This window comes from Protomyctophum parallelum (genome assembly GCF_964188405.1).
Source record: "Protomyctophum parallelum genome assembly, chromosome: 11".
Taxonomy (NCBI): domain Eukaryota; kingdom Metazoa; phylum Chordata; class Actinopteri; order Myctophiformes; family Myctophidae; genus Protomyctophum; species Protomyctophum parallelum.
The window spans coordinates 21,806,763-21,830,892 of NC_139707.1; the positions used below are offsets into that span (position 1 = coordinate 21,806,763).

A 24,130-nucleotide genomic window follows, 5' to 3' on the forward strand; every position below is an offset into this window, starting at 1 on the left:
GGAGATTAAGTCCACATGATTTTGCACGTTAACTTTGTCATTTCTCAACCGTTTCAGTACAGTGACAGTATAGTACAGTACAGTAGAGGGTACAGTAGAGGGACCCCCACACGGTAACTCTGTCATTTCTCAACCGTTTCGGACGTGGGGCGGCTCGCCAGAATCAGGCCGGCACCCTGGGTGCGTTCCTGTGGGTCTGGAACTTCCGCCCCACTCTATTTGAAATAACAGTAGAAAGGTTGTGAACCTCAACCTGTACAGTGATTTAAACACCAGGCTTTCTAGAAGCATGGGGTCCATACATGTTTGTTGCTACGCATATTGGACCCTGTTCATATCAGTTATCAAATGTATTTTCTAGGCTATTTGGAGCTGGGCTTGACATATGGGAGGCTATACAATGATGCAATCGCAACTCTCAGCGCTGCTAGTGCAGTGAGTGCATACACTGGGAAGTGGGAACAATTACAACCAAACAACACAGGTCAATGTGACATGACAGGTCGAGTACCTGCAGTGATTATTAGCTGCTGCCAACTAGGTAAGTGGACGTACAGGATGAGGCTGAATAATTGACAAGGCTGATTGGAAGGCTGCGATGCGATGCAATGCAATATTACTTCTACCTTACTACTACTACTATTTTTATTTTACAAAAGTCCCTGGTTTCAATTGAAACGATTGAAACATATATAAGGCCGCCACTGGACCTTGGGATATATCACTGAGGATACGTCCCAGTTGCATCCAAGCGATGCATTTTCGTTCTGTTTTGTTCCCTAAGGGATTTCAAACTATTTACTCTGCACTACAGCAACCCTCCTTGATTGATTGATTACTTAATACAAAAAAGTACAGTCAAACACTACACTTGGTCTAAAAGGATAGCAGCAAAAAATGTCCTTGCCCATTCTTGTTTCCATTGGAGTCCTACTGTATGTATGCCCTGACATATGCTTGCTCTTGTATTACAAAAAAAAAAAAAAGAATCTTTGACGACATATTATTATTATTATTACTATTATTATTACCACACTCTAATAGTATTATTAGAGTGTGGTAATAATGCTACTGTTTTTTTTTTACCCCAACTGCACTAGTTTGTTATATATCTCCGTATCTATTGGCTATTAACTGCTACAGTACTTCTATGATCACTCAAAGGAGCACTTTTGTTTAGTTGCAATTTGTTTTCTTGCAGATTAAGGGCACATGTTACCCATAAATATGTGTTAATAATGAAGGTGAATCATGAAGCTTTTACATTAGCTGACTGGATTTCCATCGTCTTATGGCTATCTTCAGAGACCTGTTAGGAGTGACCAGTGTGGTCTGGAGAGGTAAGTTGGTCATAGGACTCGATCGGTTCTTGGCCTTGATCCAACTCTCGATGGCTTCTTTCTCATAGGAATAGCCATCTGTTGTTTAGGGAGGAAGTAGCGTACATTAGATAGTTAGATACAGGCAAAATTTGCTTTTTTCACAACCTTTCAGGACTTTGGTGGCAACCAAAGTGTTAAAATGTAGAAATTGTCCCAAAACATTCAAATCTACAAGCTCAATACAATACTACTGTAGACAACTGGATTGTCATTTAAAGGTATATTCAGTGATTTCACTTAATTTAAATATCACTTATTTTTTTGTTTTGTTGTGATAATCCTCCCTACTATAGAGTGTGCTGGCCATATAAGGAGTTCCTCCCTGTCCCCAGTTAACCCCTGGGGGTCAAAAAACCTTAGGTTTCGTTTTTGACTCTCTATCCTGATTGGACGAAAGGCTGGGTCCCACAGCCAAAAACGAAACCTAAGGTTTTTTATACCTTATATATATATACCTTTAATGGATGAAATTATATATAATATAATCATACATCATATGATTGTAATACAGATATCTACCATACATCCTATCATTGTGATAAAGATATCTATCATTGTAATAGATATCTATCATTGTGATAAAGATATCTATCATTGTAATAAATATCTATCATTGTGATAAAGATATCTATCATACAGTCTATTTATTATTGGCCACAGGTTTGATTCTCTGCCCCGACCAACAATGTTGGCCTGAATTTAAAAAATGTCGTATAAATCCTGACAGTTTACTGAAATACCTATGTTTCTATTTCAGTGGTGCTCAATATTTCATATCAAGGACCCCGAAAATTATATGAAATTGGCCACCGAAAGAAAGACCCCGTGAAAGACGAAAACCCAAGACCCCGCAAATCGAAAAAGACCCGCGAATCGAAGAAGACCCTGCGGATCGAAAAATACCCTGCGGATCGCCCCCGTGAACCGGAAGTAGTAATCGTCCATTTTCGAGCCCTTCTCTAGCATTAAAAACGCTAATATGCTAACCGGAGCCTCGTGCTAATTTTTTATTGAGCTTCAAACATCGTCCCTCACACCTCGTATCACCTCATCTAAGCCTCAATTCAGAGAAAAACGCTGCTGTAGATTGCCGCTATTAGAGTCTATGGAGCCGCCATCTTGGTGATGTAAAAAAAAGAAGAGCTGAGCGTTGCCTAGCGATGTGGAATGCTACTTTGCGGTAAATATAAAATTATTCATTTTTTATTTATACTATAGCCTACTATAAAGACCATAGAGTGACGTCTATGGTTCGAAATGTATCTTATTTTCAACAACTATTTGATAAAACATGGCCATGCTGCCCAAACCACACTTACGTATGCATAACGGGTAGCGCAGGTGTTTTTGGGATATGGCTAGTGGCGGAAGATAGCAACTCGACCACGGGAACACCCCTTGCGCGATGCTAAATCCCCAAATTAAAAAATAGGGCTCTAGATCTAGTATCCTACATTAAATTTTAATTGGCTAATGTAAGAGCGAGCCAGCCCGTGAGTGGGCGGGTGGACTATATTAGTCTCTCGAGACAGACTGAAAAGAGGGCACTGTTTTTCCTTTGTTTTGCCAATGGGTTCCCAGATTGCTCTTATCATAAACAAATGGGGATAGACTGTAGGTACAACTACAAACACAGTTCCACAGTTCATAGTGAACGATGGATACTGACATACACTCAAAGTGCGCTTAGACATGAAGAGAACAGTACTGTACCTGCGGCAATGACAGGGTCTTTCATCAGCTCTCTGGTGATGGGACACACAAATTCATCTGGAGCTTCTGAACCGTTCTGTTCTGCCTTCAGGGCCTCAATCTTCCTCAGGAGCCGACCACGCAAACCCACAGACTCTGCAAGGTAACAGTCCAGTTAGTATTCATGGCTGGTGAATTGCACGGCAAGTGCTCCATTTACTAGTATGAATGATCTATATGCAGTATGCACACAGAATAACTACAAATAACTCTTCCTACTTGCGGGCCGCTTCTCTACTTCATTCACAGGTGTTACCGATGATTAAGGCCCTGTTCCATTTATTGTGCAGTGGTTCTCAAACTTTTTAAATACAAGGACCCCCATAACTCTGAGAGTGTACATTTATACACATTACACTCTCAGAGTTACTCACCCGTACGGGGCCATTTGTAAGTGGAACCCACTCAAGGACACTTTGAGACCCACTAGTGTAGCAGAGTGTTTCCAGTGAGCCAACATGCCGACCAGAATGGAACAGAGCCTTCATTATATCAGCAGTAACACCTGTGAAGGAAGTAGGGAAGGCGTCCAAGTTCTTTCCAAAATGGCGTGTGTGCATATAGCCCATTGAAGACAATATGAATTAAAAGTTCCATGCATCCGTCAACCAATTTCATGCCCATTTGGGCATGTCATTAGCGCCAGAATGTTCTCAATTATTTTCATAAATATGATACTGACATGATAGTGATTAGTGACCATGGGAGAGCATCTTGTGTTTAATGAACACAAGATGCACTGTATTTTGGTTTACTTTATATGTTAGGTCCTCTATAAAGTCTGATAGTGTTCACACCTATAACAAACTGGACCATTGTTCGTTTGGAAGCCAGATATTTTAGGTGGGCCATGGTCCACTTGTTTGTTCCGCTCCAGGGTTCGAAATTCAAATTCGCTATAAATACGCTATTTGGTATTTATTTATTATTAACATTTATTATCATTTATGTGTAATGCCTGGTGATTTTAATCCATGGCAGGGACTTTTTTTGTTTTAGGAATTTTGACATTTCGAGTCTTATGGGTCTGTGTCAACTGTTATGTTATGAGAAGTCAACACAACTTAGCTCTGATGCATTGGTAAAGTGGGCGGGAAACGTTCACATGCAGGTATAGAGCGTCGCAGTCCCTCCCCCTTTCAGAACAATGAGTGGCCCAGGAAATGGTTCTCCATTCATTTTCTCCATAGGCTTTTCCTAAAGTATTTATTTAAAGACGGTTACGCCGCGGACAAAGCCAACTCGAATCGTGACAAATCATGACAATGAACACAATGTTTTGGGCCGATCAAATAATTTATAAGAAGAAAAACAACAAAAAAAACTGCCGTTTTTTTCTACTTTCTAATTATTTGTTTGGCCCAAAACATTGTGTTTATTGTCATGATTTGTCACGACAATTTTATTTATATTTTTTTATCCCACGATTTTGTAACCCATTTTTCACCTGTGTCAATCAGCTAATGTGATCCTGGGCTCTACACACCCTCCACCAACCTAGTCCCCATATATGGGGGACAAGGGGAGAGCAACGGACTTGAACTCATGCTTCCTTCATGCCTGAGTGTCCAAGTTGCTCCTTTACACCTGCCAGGAAGGAACACGTTATTCCAACCAGTTCCTTTCGCCTCCATCAGGCGCCCCGGCTGGCCAGGGGGAGGCAGTTTAGTGACCAGGATTACTGCATGTTTTTTGTGAGGGTACCTACCCTAGGGGACACGGGGAGAACATGCAAACTCCACACAGAAAGGCCCTTTCGCCAACCCCGCCTTCGGGTATGGGCATTGATGACGCGGAGGAGGGAACACACCACCAGCACCCACAGCCTCCCGAGCGGGAATCGAACCCAGGACCTTCTAGCTGTGAGGCGACAGCACTACCAACTGTGCCACCGTGCCCCTTCAAGAGTTGGCTTTGTCCGCGTCTTAAACGTCTTTAAATAAATACTTTCTGAAAAGTCTATGAGGAAAATGAACGGCAATTTCTTTTCCGGGTCTCTCGAGGGGGCGGGACTGCGACGCTCTATTTGAACTTTACTTGCCAGATGCTAATTTAGGATTGGAACAGTACCTGGGCACTGATGACATTCCACATGTTCTGTACAGACAAGTACGCTTATTGAGAAACGGCCCTGGGTGTTTTGCTTTTTATAGAACTATGGTGTTTCCTTGGTGAGAGAGAAAAGGCACAGAAGCATCTGCGCATCTGATTCATTCAAAATCATTCTTGATAAAAAATATGTTCCAAACACACGCAAGACATGCCAACGCAACTGATAGGTATTTTTCTTTTGTAGATCTGTGATTTTGGTGGATGACGGTTTTCATGTGAACTATGACCCGGTGTCCCCTATGGTCTTGCAGAATCATGGATTATGAATTGCCCTGTGACTGACATTTGATGTCCCTCTGTCCCACTGACTTTAAAATAGTAACACCTCTCCCCTAGCCAGTGTCTTGATATGAATTGTTTTGTTTCCCGATTGCCATAACATAACATGTTTTTACAGGCTTTTATTATACTAACTGCACTCATAGTGACGTCCTTGCATTATCTGTCTCATTTAATCAGTCTCCATGCGGTGTCTTCTCAGTCATTGAGTTAGGATACGGTAGGCGCTGTTTTAATTCAACATGCATCTGCTGTGTTATCAGTCTAGTTTGACCCTGGCCTAGTAACTCAGTGCAGGAAAAGACGTTATCTACAGTTTGCCTGGCAACGCCTGCCTAAGCGCTCTCCAGGCCTCAATGGACATTCATGTGCTGGTCCAATGAGCACTCGACAATCAGTGCTACAGCCAATGAATGTCATGTTATCCATGTTTATGCCATAATATGTTTTCATCTGTCCCTTTGTAAACAAATATGTTTTTTGACCTTGTTGTTCAACACATTTTCCGGTGTATTGATTACGGTATGCTATATTAACCATGTTCGATTTGAACATGGTGAGAGATCGTTGTGAAACGCTGTCCGGATGGCATGTCTTCTTCTCTCCCGAAATAATGGTGAATATATCTGATTGAACCTCCCTCTAAGTTCTGCTTGTCTGAGTTCTTCCTTGTGTCTGTCAAATTCATTCTAAGGTATTTTGGTTAACTCAGTTATACTCTGACTTTTACTCATTATAGCCTAAAAGGTTTTTATAACCATTTCTGTAAAGTTACAAGCACTCTGCTTCTATTCTGGTAAAGAGTATTTATGGTACTTAGATTACTTTCTAAAGTATTTATACAGTTCCGGTGTTCCGGAGCTCTCTCTAGCTCCAAGCTCTCTGCTATCGAAGCTTTTCCTTATTTATCATAGTCTTTATTTTAATACAGTCCTTTAAAGTATTTTAGAGATGAAATACCCATCAGCAACACAACGACGATGGTACCAGGTTCTGATAAACTTCAGCATCTTGATAAAATTACGTAATCAATTAGCCTGCACCTACATTCATTAAAGCCCTGTGAGCCTGCATTGAGACGATTTGAGCGATGTGATTGAATTAAAAATAAAAATGTTGTGCAGATGCAGCATTAAGAAAACACTCCCAAAGGGAGATGAGAGCGTTTGGAGCTTAGCCAGAATGTCTTCTCAAAGTCAAAATCAAACTCATTAAGACTCATCAATTCATTCAATTAACTAAACCTGTGCTGTGCTCCTCTGCACTTTTTCCATCTTTACATACATACATACCATACCGTATGTATGTGTATGTACAGTATATATATATATATGTTTTTTTATATATTTATATATATATCACCCATTCTTGAGATAAGGGACAAAACTTTTTTCAAACTAGATTTTTTTTTTTTTTAAGATACATTCAAATCAAATAGATGTATTTTTAGACACAGGTCTCAACTACCAATCTTGAGAAGGAACAGGTTTTTCGCATAACATTTCTTTCTAAAATGGGACATTTATGCACTTAATACCTGATTCTTGTCAACTCCGTCAGACACACTAAAATCCCTTTTAATTGAATTTGATAATTTCAACAATAATATAAAGTCCTCAGTTATCTTATAATGGCTTTCAGTAATCAAGTTAAGTAATACAATTCTTTTAATATTGTTTTGTTCCAATATCACACAATTATGAAATATCCAATTTCTCAAATCCGTCATTTCAACCTTTATTTTCAATATTATAACATGAAAACCATGTAAAAAAAAAAAAAAAACATCATTACGTATCATTTCAGTTGGTGTTTCAATACATAAGCACAAAAGATTTAACATTGAATTTTCTATTTCTTTGGAAATTAACAAAAACATCACGGGACGAACGTCTGACGGAGTTGACGAACATCTGACGGAGTTGACAAGTTTAACTGATTTAGGTTCTAGACCACCTAGGATCTTGATTCTGGTGACTAATCCCACATTTTCAAGGATGAGGAATACAGTGGTACTATTTATATTGGCCCTGTGACCATGGCAGCCATTTTCAAAATGGCCGCCACCTGCTGTTATTTTACAATAACTCAAGTTCTACACCACCTAGGATCTTGATTCTGGTGACTAATCATACATTTTCAAGGATGTGGGATACATTGGTACTATTTAGATTTGTCCTGTGACCATGGTAGACATTTTTCAAAATGGCCGCCAACTTTCTGTTATTTCCCAATAACTCAAGTTCTACACCACCTAGGATCTTGATTCTGGTGACTAATCCTACATTTTCAAGGAGGAGGAATACAGTTGTACTATTTAGATTTATCCTGTGACAATGGCAGCCATTTTCAAAAATGGTGGACCTGCTATTATTTTACCAATTTAGTCAGGGAATATTATCAGAATAATGTTAAATCTGTGAATACATTTCTTACCAATAATTTTTTCACCAATGTGTTTGTAAAGGTGTCTACTAACATATCCCACATTGGTTTCTATTGAACATTTTTGACAGCTGCTGAAAGTTGGGTACCATACTAAGTGGCTATGGCCAAACTAGGGAGTCTATGGCCAAACTAGGGGTCAAACCCCTTGGGCTAAATTCGGCCATATATCCACTTGCCCAAATGTGCTGACCTCATTTTGTGATGACGGCTATGGCCGTTTTCAGCCCAAGGAGTGTTCTTCGTGCATAGCTAATGTTTGGAATGCATTCAGAATCATGAAAACTCCCTAGTTTGACATGTCACATGCTACTTAAAGCATAATGAACATTTTGCCTTATATAGGTTGTTGATGGTACCCCAACTTTCAGCAGCTGTCAAAAGTTCCCCTAGGGTGGTTGAATATAAAGCAATGTGGGATATGTTAGTAGACACCCTTCCAAACACATTGGTGAAGAAAATTCTTGATAAGGAATGTATTACCAGATTGTATTAATATCCCCTGACTAACTCATCTTCTAGACCACCTAGACCCGACTTCACCAACAGAGACCCGATTGACAACTAAACAACAAGTTTGGACAGCCCCACCAATTAGTGTTATGGAAAATAGCAAGTGTCTACCCTAGGCCCAGAGGGAGACACAGAACTTAGATGCGGCTCACATGTTGCACGACTCCTCAACAAGCTGCCACCAGAGATGAGAGCTGAATTCTGCCGCACAATGCTCTGCGGCCCAGGAGCAACCAACACCATGTTGGAGTTCTCTGAGTGGTTGAAGCACGAGTCCTAGCCATATAGCCTGTGCAAAGGCAAACACCTTGAAGACCTGCTTGAGGTGAACATTGAGCAGTGAACAGTGAGCGAAAGACTGAAGACAGAAGATCTGCCTTCAGGACTATCAGGCAGGATGTGCAGACACTGAAGGCATCAGTGTCGTTCTGTGTCAACAGCATGTCAACCAAAGCAATGTTACCAAATCAAAGGAGCCTTCACCTCAAGTCACCTGGGGCTGGGTGAGAAATCGTATCCTGTATCTAGCCTCACAACTAAATACAGACACTTGGCCAGACTGCCGTTTGAAAGGGTTAAACCCTTCATCCTGATTGGGGAAGACCACCCCACCTAATCACACCAACCGAACAAGTGAGTTTGGGGCCTCCAGGTGGGCCAGCAGCCATCTGCACAAGACTGGGCTGGACCCTGCAGGAAAGCAATCTCCAGCCAAGACAATGTAAGTTGACTATAACAGAGCCCCAGAACACAGAGGTCATGAGAAGGATGGAGAAACACTGGCAGGAGGCCACCAAGATCAACGCCACACTGCAGTGGCCAGTGAAGTCAAACTGTGCGTCTGTACCTGAAAGGGACAAGTCAAAGGCCAGAAAGCCCACCTCCCTTTAATGTCCTGTCAGTAGCAACTCAACCTGCACCTGAAATAAGCCCTGACCCCTCCCAGAGAAAGTTCATCCTTGAAAATGTAATGATTAGTCACCAGAATCAAGATCCTTGGTGGTCTAAAACTTGAGTTATTGGTAAAATAACAGCAGGTTGGTGGTCATTTTGAAAAACAATGGCTGCCATGGTCACAGGACAAATCTAAATAGTACCACTGTATTCCTCATCTTTTAAAATGTATTATTAGTCGCCAGAATCAAGATCCTAGGTGGTCTAAAACTTGAGTTATTGTAAAATAACAGCAGGTGGCGGCCATTTTGAAAAACAATGGCTGCCATAGTCACAGGACAAATCTAAATAGTACCAATGTATCCCACATCCTTGAAAATGTATGATTAGTCACCAGAATCAAGATCCTAGATGGTGTAGAACTTGAGTTATTGTAAAATAACAGCAGGTGGCGGCCATTTTGAAATATGGCTGCCATGGTCACAGGGAAAATCTAAATTGTACCACTGTATCCCTCATCCTTGAAAATGTAGTCTTAGTCACCAGAATCAAGATCCTAGGTGGTGTAGAACTTGAGTTATTGTAAAATAACATCAGGTGGCGGCAATTTTGGAAAATGGCTGCCATGGTCACCACGAGACAAATCTGTGATGGCCCTATAGCCAAAAATGTTCCTTAAGGCATGCTCTAACTGTGTGCCAAATTAGAATACGTCCCATTATTCAAAAACTATAATTTTATTGTTTTAGGAACACTTTTGTCAACTCCGTCAGATACATGTCAACTCCGTCAGACACAAAACCTGACGGAGTTGACGTCTGACGGAGTTGACAAAATGTCATTTGTTTTCATCTTAACCCTCTGTAGTACAATGTAGCCATTTTGTTTTTGCTTCATTTGTTAGCTAAACCTAACCCTAAACTTTTATAATAAACATTATTTTGGAATTCTTAACAAAGATCATAATAATGTCCTGACGGAGTTGACATGTAAAAGCTGTGACCACCCTGATATCAACATTGTTTGTTTAAAATATCAAACAATTGAATGCTTGTCAGACCAGGTGCTCCACTGTTGCAACAAATACAAACGGGACTTGGAAAAGGAGTCTTCAGGCTAAATCTGTCGACAATATTTTCTGATTAATTTAAGACTTTTAAAAAACCTGACGGAGTTGACGGGAGACGTGGGACACACATTTGATATGAGATATCTAATGGAAAATATAAATTAAAATTATTGTGTATATTGTTTGCTATGTTGTTGACAATCTACTTTAATTTAGTATGTATATTTATGTGATTGTGACAGTATTAGACACTTTTTTAGCAGTTTGAAATTATGACCACTTGCTGGGGACAGGCTAAATACAGGCGTTTTTGGGTACAGTGCCTGCTTTTAACTAATTCAGATGGCATATGAAAACAATTATAATGAAATTAATGGCATAATAATACACAACTGTATTACATTTAACTTTGCAAGTGCTTTTATTTTTATTAAATTAATTTATTCTTAACAATAATAAGGCTCTTATGTGTGGGACATGTTTTTTCCACTTTTGTCCCTCATCTCAAGAATGAGTGATATATATTTATTTTTATTTTTATTTTTACAGGAACAGTGGAGAGAAGCGCAATCCTAAATACTGCATTTGCATTTAGACTGATGCTTTAACGTGACATGAAAATAAAATTGCAGTAAAGGCAGGCTGGAGAGACACAATCTGTTCTATTTCATGGAGAGTGGGGAAAAATGTCCAGAAATGTAGTGTGTCTGTCTGTGTGTGTGTGTGTGTGTGTGTGTGTGTGTGTGTGTGTGTGTGTGTGTGTGTGTGTGTGTGTGTGTGTGTGTGTGTGTGTGTGTGTGTGTGTGTGTGTGTGTGTGTGCATGTGCATGCGTGTATTCAAAGTCAGAGTAAATAAGGATTCTGCCTAAATCTCTACAGAGGTGCATTGAATTATGTCGCCGAAGAACTTTTTCCCCCTCTCACTTAAAGATTCATGAATATTTCATAAAGTAAAGCAGACTGGAATCTAATTTCGACTCTGCGTGTGTGCGTGCGTGACGCGTGTATGTGTGTGTGTGTGACTACATAAACACCACGGCTAGAATATGATAGTTTTATCATATATAGTGCAGAGAACAAAGGACAACAGCCTCCCCTGATTCACTGCTAATGATGAGAGCTGTCCTCCATACTAAAGACACACGCTTTACCTTTTGTCTGCATATCTCAGTAACATTCTGGTCACTAACCAGCAGTGGTGTGGTACTTCAGGAGATGGGGACAGTGTGATATCTCTGCATCAATTTTAAGCTAATTTTAATTGGATCGATGTCTGGATACACTCCAACGGAAACAGGGAATGGTGCAGAAGAGCGTGTGTACAGAACCTGTGTATACCCCTCAGTAAATGGCCTGTATCGTGTGTCAGCCCACAGCAGATAACAGAAGAGCAATGTATCTATTTTGAGGTCTGTCGGGCTGAAACCTTCTTATCTCCAAAAGGTCATGTTTTTGTCAATTAATTAAAAACTAGCCGATCTACAAGCTCACAACGTGTCACAATGCTATGCGTTGTGAGCTTGTACTGTAGATCGGCTAGGTTAGCCTTGCTATTTTCAACCATTCTTTTTAAATGAAAGTGACGAAGTTTGTCTGTGGGTTTTTAATAATTTTAACCAATGAAAAGTATTAAGAGCTTGTGATGCGAGTATTAACAAGAGCCTGTGACTAAATAATAATAATTGGATCCATTGGGACACAATTTCTGAAAAGTAACGCTTTTGGACATACTACAAGGTGTCCACCCGACAGCGACGACATACAGTATATGAGGATGAATGGCGGGACCTTCGCCCAGCCTAAATCCACTAATCTCATTCTCAGAAGGATTATGATTGTTGGTGACTTAAAGGTCATCTGGCAAGGTACTGTCCCTATGACTTTATAGGCAGGCAGTAAAACTTTATCTCTGCAACCAGATTTAAAAAAAAAATCACATTTAGGGAAGAGTTCAATTAGAAACCGCACGATAACACTGGGAGAAACAAACGAACCCCCAGGAAGAAAGCAATAAGTCTGTGTGTGTGTGTGTGTGTGTGTGTGTGTGTGTGTGTGTGTGTGTGTGTGTGTGTGTGTGTGTGTGTGTGTGCGCGTGTGCGTGTGCGTGTGCGTGTGTGTGTGTGTGTGTGTGTGTGTGTGTGTGCACGTGCTGTGTGTACTCTATTGTAAGTGCTTGTATGTGTACTCATCCTTACCAATCCCCAGCTCAGAGGCCAGTATATCTTTGTTTAGCTGGCTCAGCTCCGGCCCATCCATGTTGTTCACTTTAAAGATGCTGACAAGCTGCTCCAGTCCTTCCTCATGCAGCCACGTCCCCACGTCCTCCTCTGTCCAATCATCAAGCAGCAGCCTGCTGTGGCCCGGTGCCTTCCTTCCTGCGGAACACACAACAAGAAGGGAGGAAGTGTTTTGCCGTAATACACCCCCCCCACACACACACACACACACACACACACACACACACACACACACACACACACACACACACGCACACACACACACACACACACACACACACACACACACACACACACACACACACACACACACACACACACACACACACACACACACACACACACACACACATCCTGAATTTGGGCTTATCTGATGCAAACAAACACTTCCCACACATTCCACATGAAAGGGCTACCCATAGAAAATTGACTGTTCCCTTCCTGTCTTGTTTTATCTTTCTTCCTCTGTCTCTCTTTTGGTCATAACAAACACACATGAACACAGCCCATCAGTCCCAGTATTAAGAATATGTGCACATAGCACCATGGTCTGTACTGTACCATAGTCATTAACTGTAGTCAGTACTAGAGTCAGTACAACTCTGTGGGTTCAGCAATTGATCTGAACTATTCTATTCACTTTTTCCAAATTCAAGCTGTTTATTAGCGTTTCGCTGGGGGGCCACGGCTCCGGGTCCCGGACCCCCGAAGCATAACAAACAATAACTAACAACTAACAAAAAAATCATTTGAGTAGAAACCCAGGAAATAAATGTGTATATTAAGAAATCTGTGCGAACGGTTTCGATATCCCTTTTTCGATTCCTAGTAGTATTGATGCTTTCATTAATCATTTCAATGCCAAGAAAGTAAAAAAAATCCGATACCCAGCCCTACACATAAGAGATGAAAATAAAAAATTCAATGTATGTTTATTTTTCTTATTTTAATGTATATACTGCCAGTATGCAACTCATCAACCTTGGCATCATGACCCATGTGGCTAAAGTGGGCAGTTATAATTGATCATACGGGGCTGAGATAAAGTGTCCCGCAGTGCGCTGGGTCCCCTAATGACACCTCCTCTGCACCCTTGTGGCTTCCTATACTCCCGTCATTAGCCAGTGGTGGAAAAGTACTCAATCAATACTGCAATAGCTACTACCAGAATTCAAAATGTACTTGAGTAAAAGTACAAAAGTATTGGCATCAAAGTACCAAAAGTAGAAGGTACTCACACTATTGCAGAGTGTCCCATTTAAAGTTTTCAAATGTATAAAATATTTTGAAAATAGCAGATCTACAAGCTCACAATGTGTCGCATCGTGGCGCATTGTGAGCTTGTAGATCGTCTATTTTCAAATGGCCAACATGCAATATAGGGCTGACATGGGGGTAATGCACGTTTTGTTTTTGTATTAATAATCTAAATCTACAAAGTAACTAATACGTTTTCAAATAAATGTAGTGGAGTAAAAATACAACATTTGCCTCTGAGATGTAGTGGATAACATTAGTAAAAGTATTGGAAATTGGAAAAACTCAAGTAGAGTACTACAAATCTACTTAAGTACCATACATAAGTAAATGAAATGTACTTAGTTACTTTCCAGCAGCGCTATATGACACCCCCTCATGGCTTCTCCCATCATTGGCCATGTGAATGATAACCAGACGGACGGGGAGCTAGATCTCATTACCGCGCCGGCAGCATGTTTGCATTCCCCTCACCTTTACCCTTCCCTCTCCTTGCCTTTCCCCCCCCCTTCGCCTGCCTGCAAAATAATCTTTCAATCTCCTCCAGAGATATATAGTTATCCCAAAGAATAATGACACCTTTAATTTACTAGTGAAATAATAGATGAATGCATACATTTTAGGATGTACGCCTAATTTATACTCCGCCACATGCCAAAAATAACAACACGTCACACCATGAAAATATGAATATCAATTATTTTGGACACCGTTGTGTGACAGAGTATGTATGAGGTCATTTACAGCACTGCTGCAGTCAGTGGAGGTGTTCCAGAACACGGTGCAAAGCGATGGATGTCTCACTTATCAGGCCTACATGGATACTGTGCGGAGTTGACGCCTCCTCTCGGTGAGAGGAACGGTTATGTTAACAGTGGTCAGTCGGGCCTTAAGGCCTATTCATAGTCTGGATTTTCGGTGATGAGGTGACCACCACTCCGGTGGTGAGCTGACCACCGGAGCTGAAATAACAGTGGTGAGTAAAAACAGAGAGAAGGGCTGGAGCGGTGGCGGTGGTTTGCTCTTCACCGTGGCTTGTGACGTCATGTTGTAGTTCGGCGGTCACCTCACCACCGAAAATCCAGACTATGTATGAGCCTTGAAAGGCCCTGCTTTTGAAATCCCATCTGCTTTTGAAATCCCTCCTCTGGTCTGGTCATTCATTTTGATCACTGCTAGGGATATGTTTTATCTTTGTTGCCGTTGACACCGAATGAAATACATGCAAACCACATCAAACCAGGTATGGGCAAATTTGTCAAAAGTAGATCAGAGGAACACACAATTACATATTTAATTTTTAACAGATTTATTTACCTTTACATGTAGGCTGCTGCCGTGGTTCAGCAACTACACAATGAAGAAGAGACAGGGTGTTCATTTTCTTAAAGCAGAAATAACAATAACATACAATTTAAAACTGTTTTTAGTATTTAATATCATATTGTTTATGTCCCTCAAACTTATTTCTAATGGTTTGAGCATCAATCATCACTCTGGTATAACCAGTCCTTGTCAATTCTTTCTGGACTTTGAAAGCAGTTTTAGCTGCAGTACCACAATGTCCTGTGGTGGTGGGGGTTCTGATAAGCAGATTACTTCATATTTGAGTCATTGTAATACTGATGCTAGATAAAACCAGGCTTGTTTCCATTCCATGCCAGCTTGGAAAATCAACAATAGCGGACATTGTAAACAAAGTGGAAATGCAAATTTGGAACTGAAGAAGAGGAGGAATTATACAAAGTAGTGTGACATTGATGACATCACGATGATGACATCACAATGAGGACAAAATCAGTTGAGCTGTTCCTGAGAGCAATTTCCATTAAAGCACCAATATGATATGAAAGTCTGATTGTTAAAAATTGGTTATTTGTGGGGATAGAAAACACATATGGGAGCCCCAAAAACACAAAATAAATTGAAAAGGTAGAATTTTATGTTATAGGTCCACTAACCGATCGCACCGTCTCCGTCCCCTGTCCTCCACACTTTAACAGTTTTATCCATGGAACCAGTGGCAATCCAGGCCATGCTGGGGGACAGGGCTACAGCTGTCACATACCTGAGGGAGGGGGGGAGGGAGGAGGGGGTGGGTAGAACAGAATAAGGCCTGTTAATATAGTCTTAATACATTACAGACAGACTGCGCTTTAACCACTTCCAACCTGGTGTCCCAAGTCCTAAGGGCCATTCACACTAAGCACTAGTATACATACAACAATAACTATATCCTTCACCATTGTATTTGTTATAGTTAGAGCAAGTTTTTTGTTTTGTTTTTTAAGATTTGTTTTGGGGGCTTTTTATGCCTTTATTGCTAGGGAGTAGACAGAAAGGGGGAGAGAGATGGGGAGTGACACGCGGCAAAGGCGATCGATCTTGGGAGTCGAACCCGCGGCACCCGCGGCCCAGACGGTTGAGCTAACGCTCCGGGCATAGAGCAAGGTTTAAAACTATATTTTTGAGGGGCGGATTAATGTTTGTTTTTAGTTCAATGTTTGTTTTAAAAACGCCATTGACAATGAAGGGAAAATGTACGTCATCTTGTCCCTAACACAAACATTAAATGCTATTAACAATAAAGAGAATTTTGTTTGTGTTGGCACCGTTTGTTTTACATCACAATTACATCACCTAATCAACATGAGTTAGGACTTTAAAATATTAGCAGTTTAGCACCCCTCACTTCACACGGGTGTGATTTTTCTTTAGTTATAGTGCTCGGTGTGAACGATCGTTTATAACTGAAAATAGCTGCTCTACAAGTTCACGGCACATAGCATCGTAACGTGTTGTGAGCTTGTAGATCAGCTATTTTTATGTGATACTGTCATGCCTCGAAGAATAAAATAGGGCTTACGTGGTTAAAAGGCAAATTAATGTTTTGTGGTGAAAGAAAAATAAAATAACGCTGAAATAGAAAATACACCCACACATCCAACAAACCAACAATCTAAAATGTCAAAGCACTCTGCTGATGCTTGCCCACATGGTGCCGTGCAATCAAGTCCATAACACTGCATGCACACACTGCACAGAGCAAAGGTGATGGAGAGTAAATAAGGTAATTTCATCTCAGACGGTGGTTGTACACCGGCCAGTCGGTGGGGGGTACCTGTCGTGCTCCTTTAAAGTGTGGAGCAGAGCTCCCAGGTTCTGTGAAGGAAATCGTAAACAAAACATTAGCATTAGATATGTTTACCATCACTGTTAGAGATTGTGATGTAGGCATCTAGGGTCTAGGCATCAAGTGCATCAGTTACTTCAGTACAAACGTTGAACACACTTTATAAAATAATAGGTTTACGCACTGCGTCATATACTGCGATGGTTTTGTCCACTGAGCTGTTGGATGACAACAGAAAACAATGTTGCTGTTATTTCTCAAGATCATGATGTAGTTAATGAAAGACAAAATTGCATGCAACAGTAAGTGCAGGACCATCCAGGCAAATATTTCGAAACTTAAGCATACGAAAGAAGACTGTGACTGCTGCTGAAGCCATTGATCTGGAAGACAAGCCAGCAGGAGCCTTAAAATGGCAAGACACACTCCCCTAGTGACCAAATAAAGAAACAGCAGGGCCAGCATGTGCTGTTTTAGGGTAAAAGCGGTAATATTGATTTGGAGGAAATATTTGTCAGTGCTGATTAGATAACAGAAAGGCTTTGCTCCTTGTATGTCAAGGGACAGCCTGTTACCCTGAGACAACCATCTCTCCATCCCAGGAGAATGCACAGGACAGGACCGGGGCTGATTGTCCAGTGAGCGTGTGTAGCAGTGTCATCTCACAGGCTGAGAATCAATAAGGCACGCACATGCACACGCACACGCAAACACACACACACACACGCACACGCACATGCAAAACACACACACACACACACACACACACACACACACACACACACACACACACACGCACACACGCACACACACACAAACAAACACAAAGTTAGTCAGACCTCATATGGCACCATGGTCTGTCCACATTTGATCAGAAAAGCTTATTTTCACAGCAAACTTCACACATGAATTCAGGTTGCTTACTCAACCTAAGCACCCCACTTCCCCACCCACACACACATGGTCACACGCACACAAACTCTGGCAGACTTCAGACCAAATCACTGTCAACCCTCTGCAATCCATTTACAGCAAACTTTTCTGTCAATAACTGCTGAGTGCAGAGTAGCCATCAACTGGACTCCCCACTGACTACCGCTATCTGCAAAAGGTTAGAAGACTTCTTAAACACAAGAATTGGCCCGAAATAGCATTGTATACAAACGTGTCCACACTGTTCAGAATGCCTAAGATGAAGCAGTTCAGCATGCATACCAAATACTGTAAAAGCTAGACAAGTACTATATTAAACACCACAATTCCTATTACAATTCCTACCAAAATTGGTGTATAAACAGCTTTAAGCCTAAGAAATAAGTTAGAGAGCAAACTAAAAGTTTACTTGGTTATTTGTATGTGTGATTGAATAGCCACAAAACAGTATGGCGAACAATCCTGAGATGTAACATCGAACCACATGAGATTTGTATCTTGAAAATTGGGCATGTGGTTCAAGTAATCTCTTACCCCTCCACCCACTGTCAAATATCCTCACCTGCCGACTTCCCATAGCAGTGGGTTCAACAGGGCGATGAGAGAGAGCAGCAAGGCAAAGAGACTACAGTGAGTAAGGCTGTAAAATGTGTTTTCTTTGTCTGTGCCCTATGTAGAGGTTGTGCAGAGAGAAACGGCTCCCTGTGGACTTCCCAGTGGGTCACTGAATGGCCCACACATCACACATCCTCTCCCGAAACAGATGTTACCACGGCAACACATATACAATACATGAACCCGTGGACGGTGCCCTCTACCGATATTGACGTCAGACTTCGGTTCTCTATCTATCATGATACTAGACCGGTGCCCGGCTGTAGAGCACAGAGTCAGTAATGATGGAAGTTGGAGATCCATGCCCAACCCGGCTAAGCAATACCCGTTCCACCCATCTGTCCGTGTCCCTTTTATGTCCATATATGGAAATTTCTCTCTGTGTCCTTTATTCCTATATATGGAGTTCTGTGTCAGTGTATGCCCAAATACAGTATGGAGTGTTGTGATGTCAGAACAGGCCAGCTCCATATAATATACTGTATGGAGCCCTCCATAATATAGAGCCTGCAGGGCAGAGGCCTTTTGTGGCGGTTCTGGACAACCGTGGGTTCAACCAACTCGACATCGGGCACTACACTCCCTGTGGGGGTGTGGAACGTGTGTGTGTTTGTGTGTGTCAAATTTGAAGTTGGTGGGGAGAATGGTTCTCGAGTTACGTGGATTACAGACACACACGCACGTATGTACACTGTTGTACAGACAGACGTACAGAGACAGGCTGCATTTATAGATATATATATATTATCATCATATTAAGAGCCATAAGATGTCTATAGATTTTGTTGTAGTAATTTGATGACGTCACCACAGGGCATGGTCAAGGGAAGGCCATGGCATTTAATGCATCCCCAATCAAGCTATGCGTTTGACGATTTATTTATGTATTTATTTCATGCTGAAGTATAGGACAACAGTGAGAATAAATATAATTGATCAACTATGGAAACGTTTGGACTTCAGTTATTGAACAATAACCTCCCTGGCTGCCAGTAACCACGTAGTGCCAAAGTATTGGACTTGGGCACTACATTATTATTATTATATACTATACTATCATAATATCCAAAATCCAAAACAATATATAGTCTCATACAAAGATAGATAATATATTTATATATTGACCGGCCCGGACACACACACACCTTCCTCTGCTGCATGAATGTGCAGAATGTCTTAAAAGTGATGATCCATTATTAATGGGTCTCTTCCCCCCACTGTCATTTATTCCACACACTAGACCTGATGAAATGAGATTTCAAGATTGACCCTCTCTCCCAGGTGGTGGAAAAGGGAACGCTGGGGGGCCTGCTGTACCTGTTCCTCCACGCTGTGAAACAATCCATATCTTTAGCAGGCTGTCTTGTCCACAGGAGGCCAATCGAAACTCCATGCAACCACCATCTAGAGAACAAAAGAGTCACATTTCACTCTCAAACCATCAGTGTTTGTGTGTGGATGTACTTCTGTGGCCTGCTGGTAGTGTGCATACAAAGTTTGGCACTAATCGGTCAAGTGGTTTGTGCTGTGTTAGCGCTAGACAGACAGGTGTAGGCAGTCAAAAAGACAAGACACGGTTAAGGTCCCTGCACACAGAGCGCGTTTTTCGGATTTTTAGCGGCGTTACCCCATCGGTTTTCCGAAAAACGCGTCCAGTGTGCAACCACCTTTAGACCCTGTCATTGATGGTTAGTATCTTGCAGAGCCACATGTAAAAATGACACAAGGAATGTACATGCTGCATGTATAGTCAAATGAAATGCACTTATAAGAGTACATTTTAGTCTAACACTCAAGAGTTACAATAACACTTTCAAGAGACAGTGACACCAGATTTTACTGTTCTTATCCATTAGTTGTCACTGTGTCTTTGAGTGATACATGGATAAAAATATATCAAAAACTGAATTTATGTATTTATTTATGTATACGGGACAGCGCATATTAATGACCACCACACATATAATGCTGTGCAAATACACCAGATTTAGCAGTGATGGAACAATTCTTTTTTTAATCAAATACCTTTATGGCTCTTACAGTATCCGTTCTAGGGGCTTGAGTGTTGTCACACCTGTGCAAGACCAATTTAATTTGTGACACAGTACTCAATGTGAGAGTTAGAAGTTAGAAAAGGCCTAATTTGTTTGAAGTTAAAGTTCCTCCCCCCGAAAAAAACACATTAATGTGTTGTGACTGGACTCTTTATGAACATCATGTATTTCGGAGGGGTGCTAGCCCCTCCTATATACAGGTTTAATGTTTGTCTTTAGTTCAATGTTTGTTTTGTAAACGCCATTGACAATGAAGGGAAAATGTACGTGTCTCATTACGTCATATTATCTCTTTATTGTTAATGGCGTTTAATGTTTGTGTTGGCACCGTTTGTTTCATATCACCATTACATCACCTAATCAACATGAGTTAGACTTTAATATATTAGCGCCCATCACCATATGACACAACTATCATCTACATCATAGGCATACATCTGGGCATGAACACACATCTTTACACACATCTGGTACGTAGGTCATTGATGTACTGTACAGAGAAAACTAAATGTGACCCAGTATTGAACCCCTAGGGCAGGAATCTCACCACTTTTATACTGGTGAGCAAAGTTGCAGCAGGTGACTCCCAGGTCATGGGCATCCCTCTCAGTGTGGAGCAGGTCGCCATGGATATCCCACAGTATGATGGCACCATAGGTGCAGCCAGTCACAAACATCTGGCCACATGGTGTGAAGCAGCATGCAACCACACTGGCCTCACTTACAGCTATACACCTATAAAAAAACAAGCCTTTTTTGGGGTGCATGTTTTAACAGTCAAAATGAGGCAGGATATAGGCCTACTGAGTAATATATCTGCTTGTCACTCTTGACAAGAATTACTAAGCAATAAGTGCTATTATACCACATCATCAGTGGGTGCTGATGGGTTAATTGTATAGGATATAACCTGCACACAGAGTTATGATTGAGAATTACTTAATTAAACAGCTTTGTCAGGTCAATTAAAACACCTGTTCGTCGCCACTGTGCTGTGTAACTCATCACAGTCATTAGGCTATTGTGGGCACACTTGGGTTTAAAAAACAGATGCCTATCAGCGGTGTGATTATTTCCATTTAAAATGTGTCATATGATATCAGAGTAAAGCCATTAAAAAAAAACACACATTTGACAACTATTTTCGACAATTCAACTGTATACATTTATACCTGCTCAGTGTTTTGGAGCTAAAGTCCCAGAGCGCCACGGTTCCGTCACAGGCCCCGGACAGGAGCTGGGTGCTATCGGGGGCCAGTGCACATGCTCTAACCGGGCAGCGGCCTGGGTGCTCAAGTGTCCCCAGCAACTCACCTGCAGCGTTGGTAAAAGTGTTCAAAATGTTTACTTAAGTAAAAGTATATCAATACTGCAATGTAGAAATAGGCCTACTCTGTCACAAGTAAAAGGAATTTGAGTTGTACTAGAGTATAGGCATAAAAATGTAGACCTAGTAGCCAAGGTGGATACCATGTAAAAGTAGGCTACTCCTTATGCAGAATGTCCCATTTCATAAACTTTCAAATGTTACAAATCTTTAGAAAATCTAACAATTTTCAAATGGCTGAAATGTATATAGTGCTGAAGTGTTTTGTAATACCAATTAGGATATAATACAAATCTACAAAGTAACTATAGTAACTAAAGTTTTCAAATAAATGTAGTGGAGTAGGGTCAGGGTATCTCAGTATAGAGCGTTGCAGTCCCCCCCCCCCCAATGCATTTTCCCCATAGACATTTCAAAAAGTATTTATTTAAAGACCTTTTAAGCGTCGTACGAAGCCAACTCGAGTCATGACAAATCATGACAAACACAATATTTTGGACCAAACAAATAATTACAAAGAAGAAAAGTGTTGTAACCTGCCGTTTTTTTCTTCTAATTATTTGTTCGGCCCAAAACATTGTGTTTATTGTCATGATTTGTCACGACAAGAGTTGGCTTTGTCCGCGACGTAAACGTCTTTAAATAAATACTTTTCGAAAAGTCTATGAAGAAAATGAACAGGGAATTCTTTTCCGGGTCTCTTGATGGGGCGGGACTGCGACGCTCTATAATTGGCTTATTTTCCAACATATAAAACATTGTTTTTGTGATTTTTGTTAGTTCAATTTGAATTCAGCAAATCTTTTGCTAATTTTTTGCTAATTTTTTGCTAATTTTCCTTTATTTGTTCATTATAAAAAAATTGTGTAAACGTTAATAGAAAAATCACAAGAATAGTCAAGGGACCATAGTATAATTTGTTGGTTCAATTTGAATCCAACAAACTTTTATTTTTATTTTATATTCAGTCTGATTCCCTAAAGTCAACACTGCTCCATTAGCTCCATTTGTTGATTCTGAATAAAAAAACAGAAGTCACTGACTCTTCTGTTCCCTTGGTCACGAGGAACACGAGGAAAAATTACATGGGTCAATAGGCCTATATGAAGAAAGCAAATTTCTTCTTAAAGGTCCGCTGACACGATTTCAATTTAAATTTTTAAATACTTAAATAAGTCACTGGCTGGGGGGACACTGGGTGGACACTGGGGGGGGGGGGGTCACTGGCTGGGGGGACAATGGGGGTCACTGGCTGGGGACACACTGTACTTCCAGTAGTATACTGGCATTGTGAAATCCATGATCTCAACAGCGGTCGAAGAATGATGACAAATTGTAGTAGTAGCCTATACTGCATACTTATACTAAGGTGCCTACAATTTGTCATTTTTCTCATGCGTTCACAATTTTTCAATTCTGAACAAAAAAGGAAAAATGTGCTAATTTCTGTTTGCTGAATTCAAATTGAACCAACAATATATATTTTTTTAAATATTTGTTTTATATATGTTGGATTCAGATTGAAATAAGCCAATTAGCCATAGGTTCAAGTTCAATATTTGGATATTTTTAGTATATGATTTGGATACGAGATGACAGGCCTGGAGTAGACCTATCCTAGACATATTGTTTAATTGGAACTATAGGCCTACTCAAGTACAAATACCTAAAATTGTACTCAAGTAGTAGGCCTACTTAGATGTACTTAGTTACTTTCCACCACTGCACTGCTCACCTGTCGCTGAGCTCCAGATCATTATGGACGCGTCTGTGGAGCATGTCACCAGGTATCCGCCACAAGAACTGAAGCGACAGCAGTGGACGCCGTATCCGTGGCCCGAGAGAGGCGAAAAGGGAAGCTCCGAGAAGTCATTCGTGTCATAAAGGCGTATGGTTTTGTCACCAGAACACGTCGCTAACAGTGTAGGGGAAAAGTCACAACAATTTACCTCGTCTCTATGATGTTCAAGAGTGCACATTAATGACACCATTTTGTGACGTTGTCGAGACGGGTACACAAGTACACCGTCCACTCCAGCCTGGATCTGCAAATGAAACGGTTTACTCACAAGGTGGCGTAAAATACCCAAGCATTCATTCTGTAAATGGTAGGCTACTGCATGACACC

At 40.9% G+C, this 24,130-nt stretch overlaps 1 protein-coding gene across 1 annotated transcript; it reads right to left on the minus strand.

Annotated features, from left to right (window-relative positions):
• Positions 1–59: 59 nt before the first annotated feature.
• Positions 60–24,013, minus strand: LOC310866343 (WD repeat, SAM and U-box domain-containing protein 1-like). Its single transcript, XM_083775953.1, has 12 exons — positions 23,738–24,013; positions 21,848–21,989; positions 21,223–21,410; positions 19,939–20,025; positions 17,649–17,742; positions 17,258–17,291; positions 17,062–17,102; positions 15,902–16,008; positions 15,258–15,290; positions 12,642–12,821; positions 3,096–3,230; positions 60–1,418 (listed from the first exon to the last, which is right to left on the minus strand). Exons 1-12 carry the CDS (start codon positions 23,991–23,993, stop codon positions 1,261–1,263), a joined length of 1,455 nt encoding a protein of 484 aa, XP_083632079.1. The 5' UTR covers positions 23,994–24,013; the 3' UTR covers positions 60–1,260.
• Between the last annotated feature and the right edge of the window lie 117 nt (positions 24,014–24,130).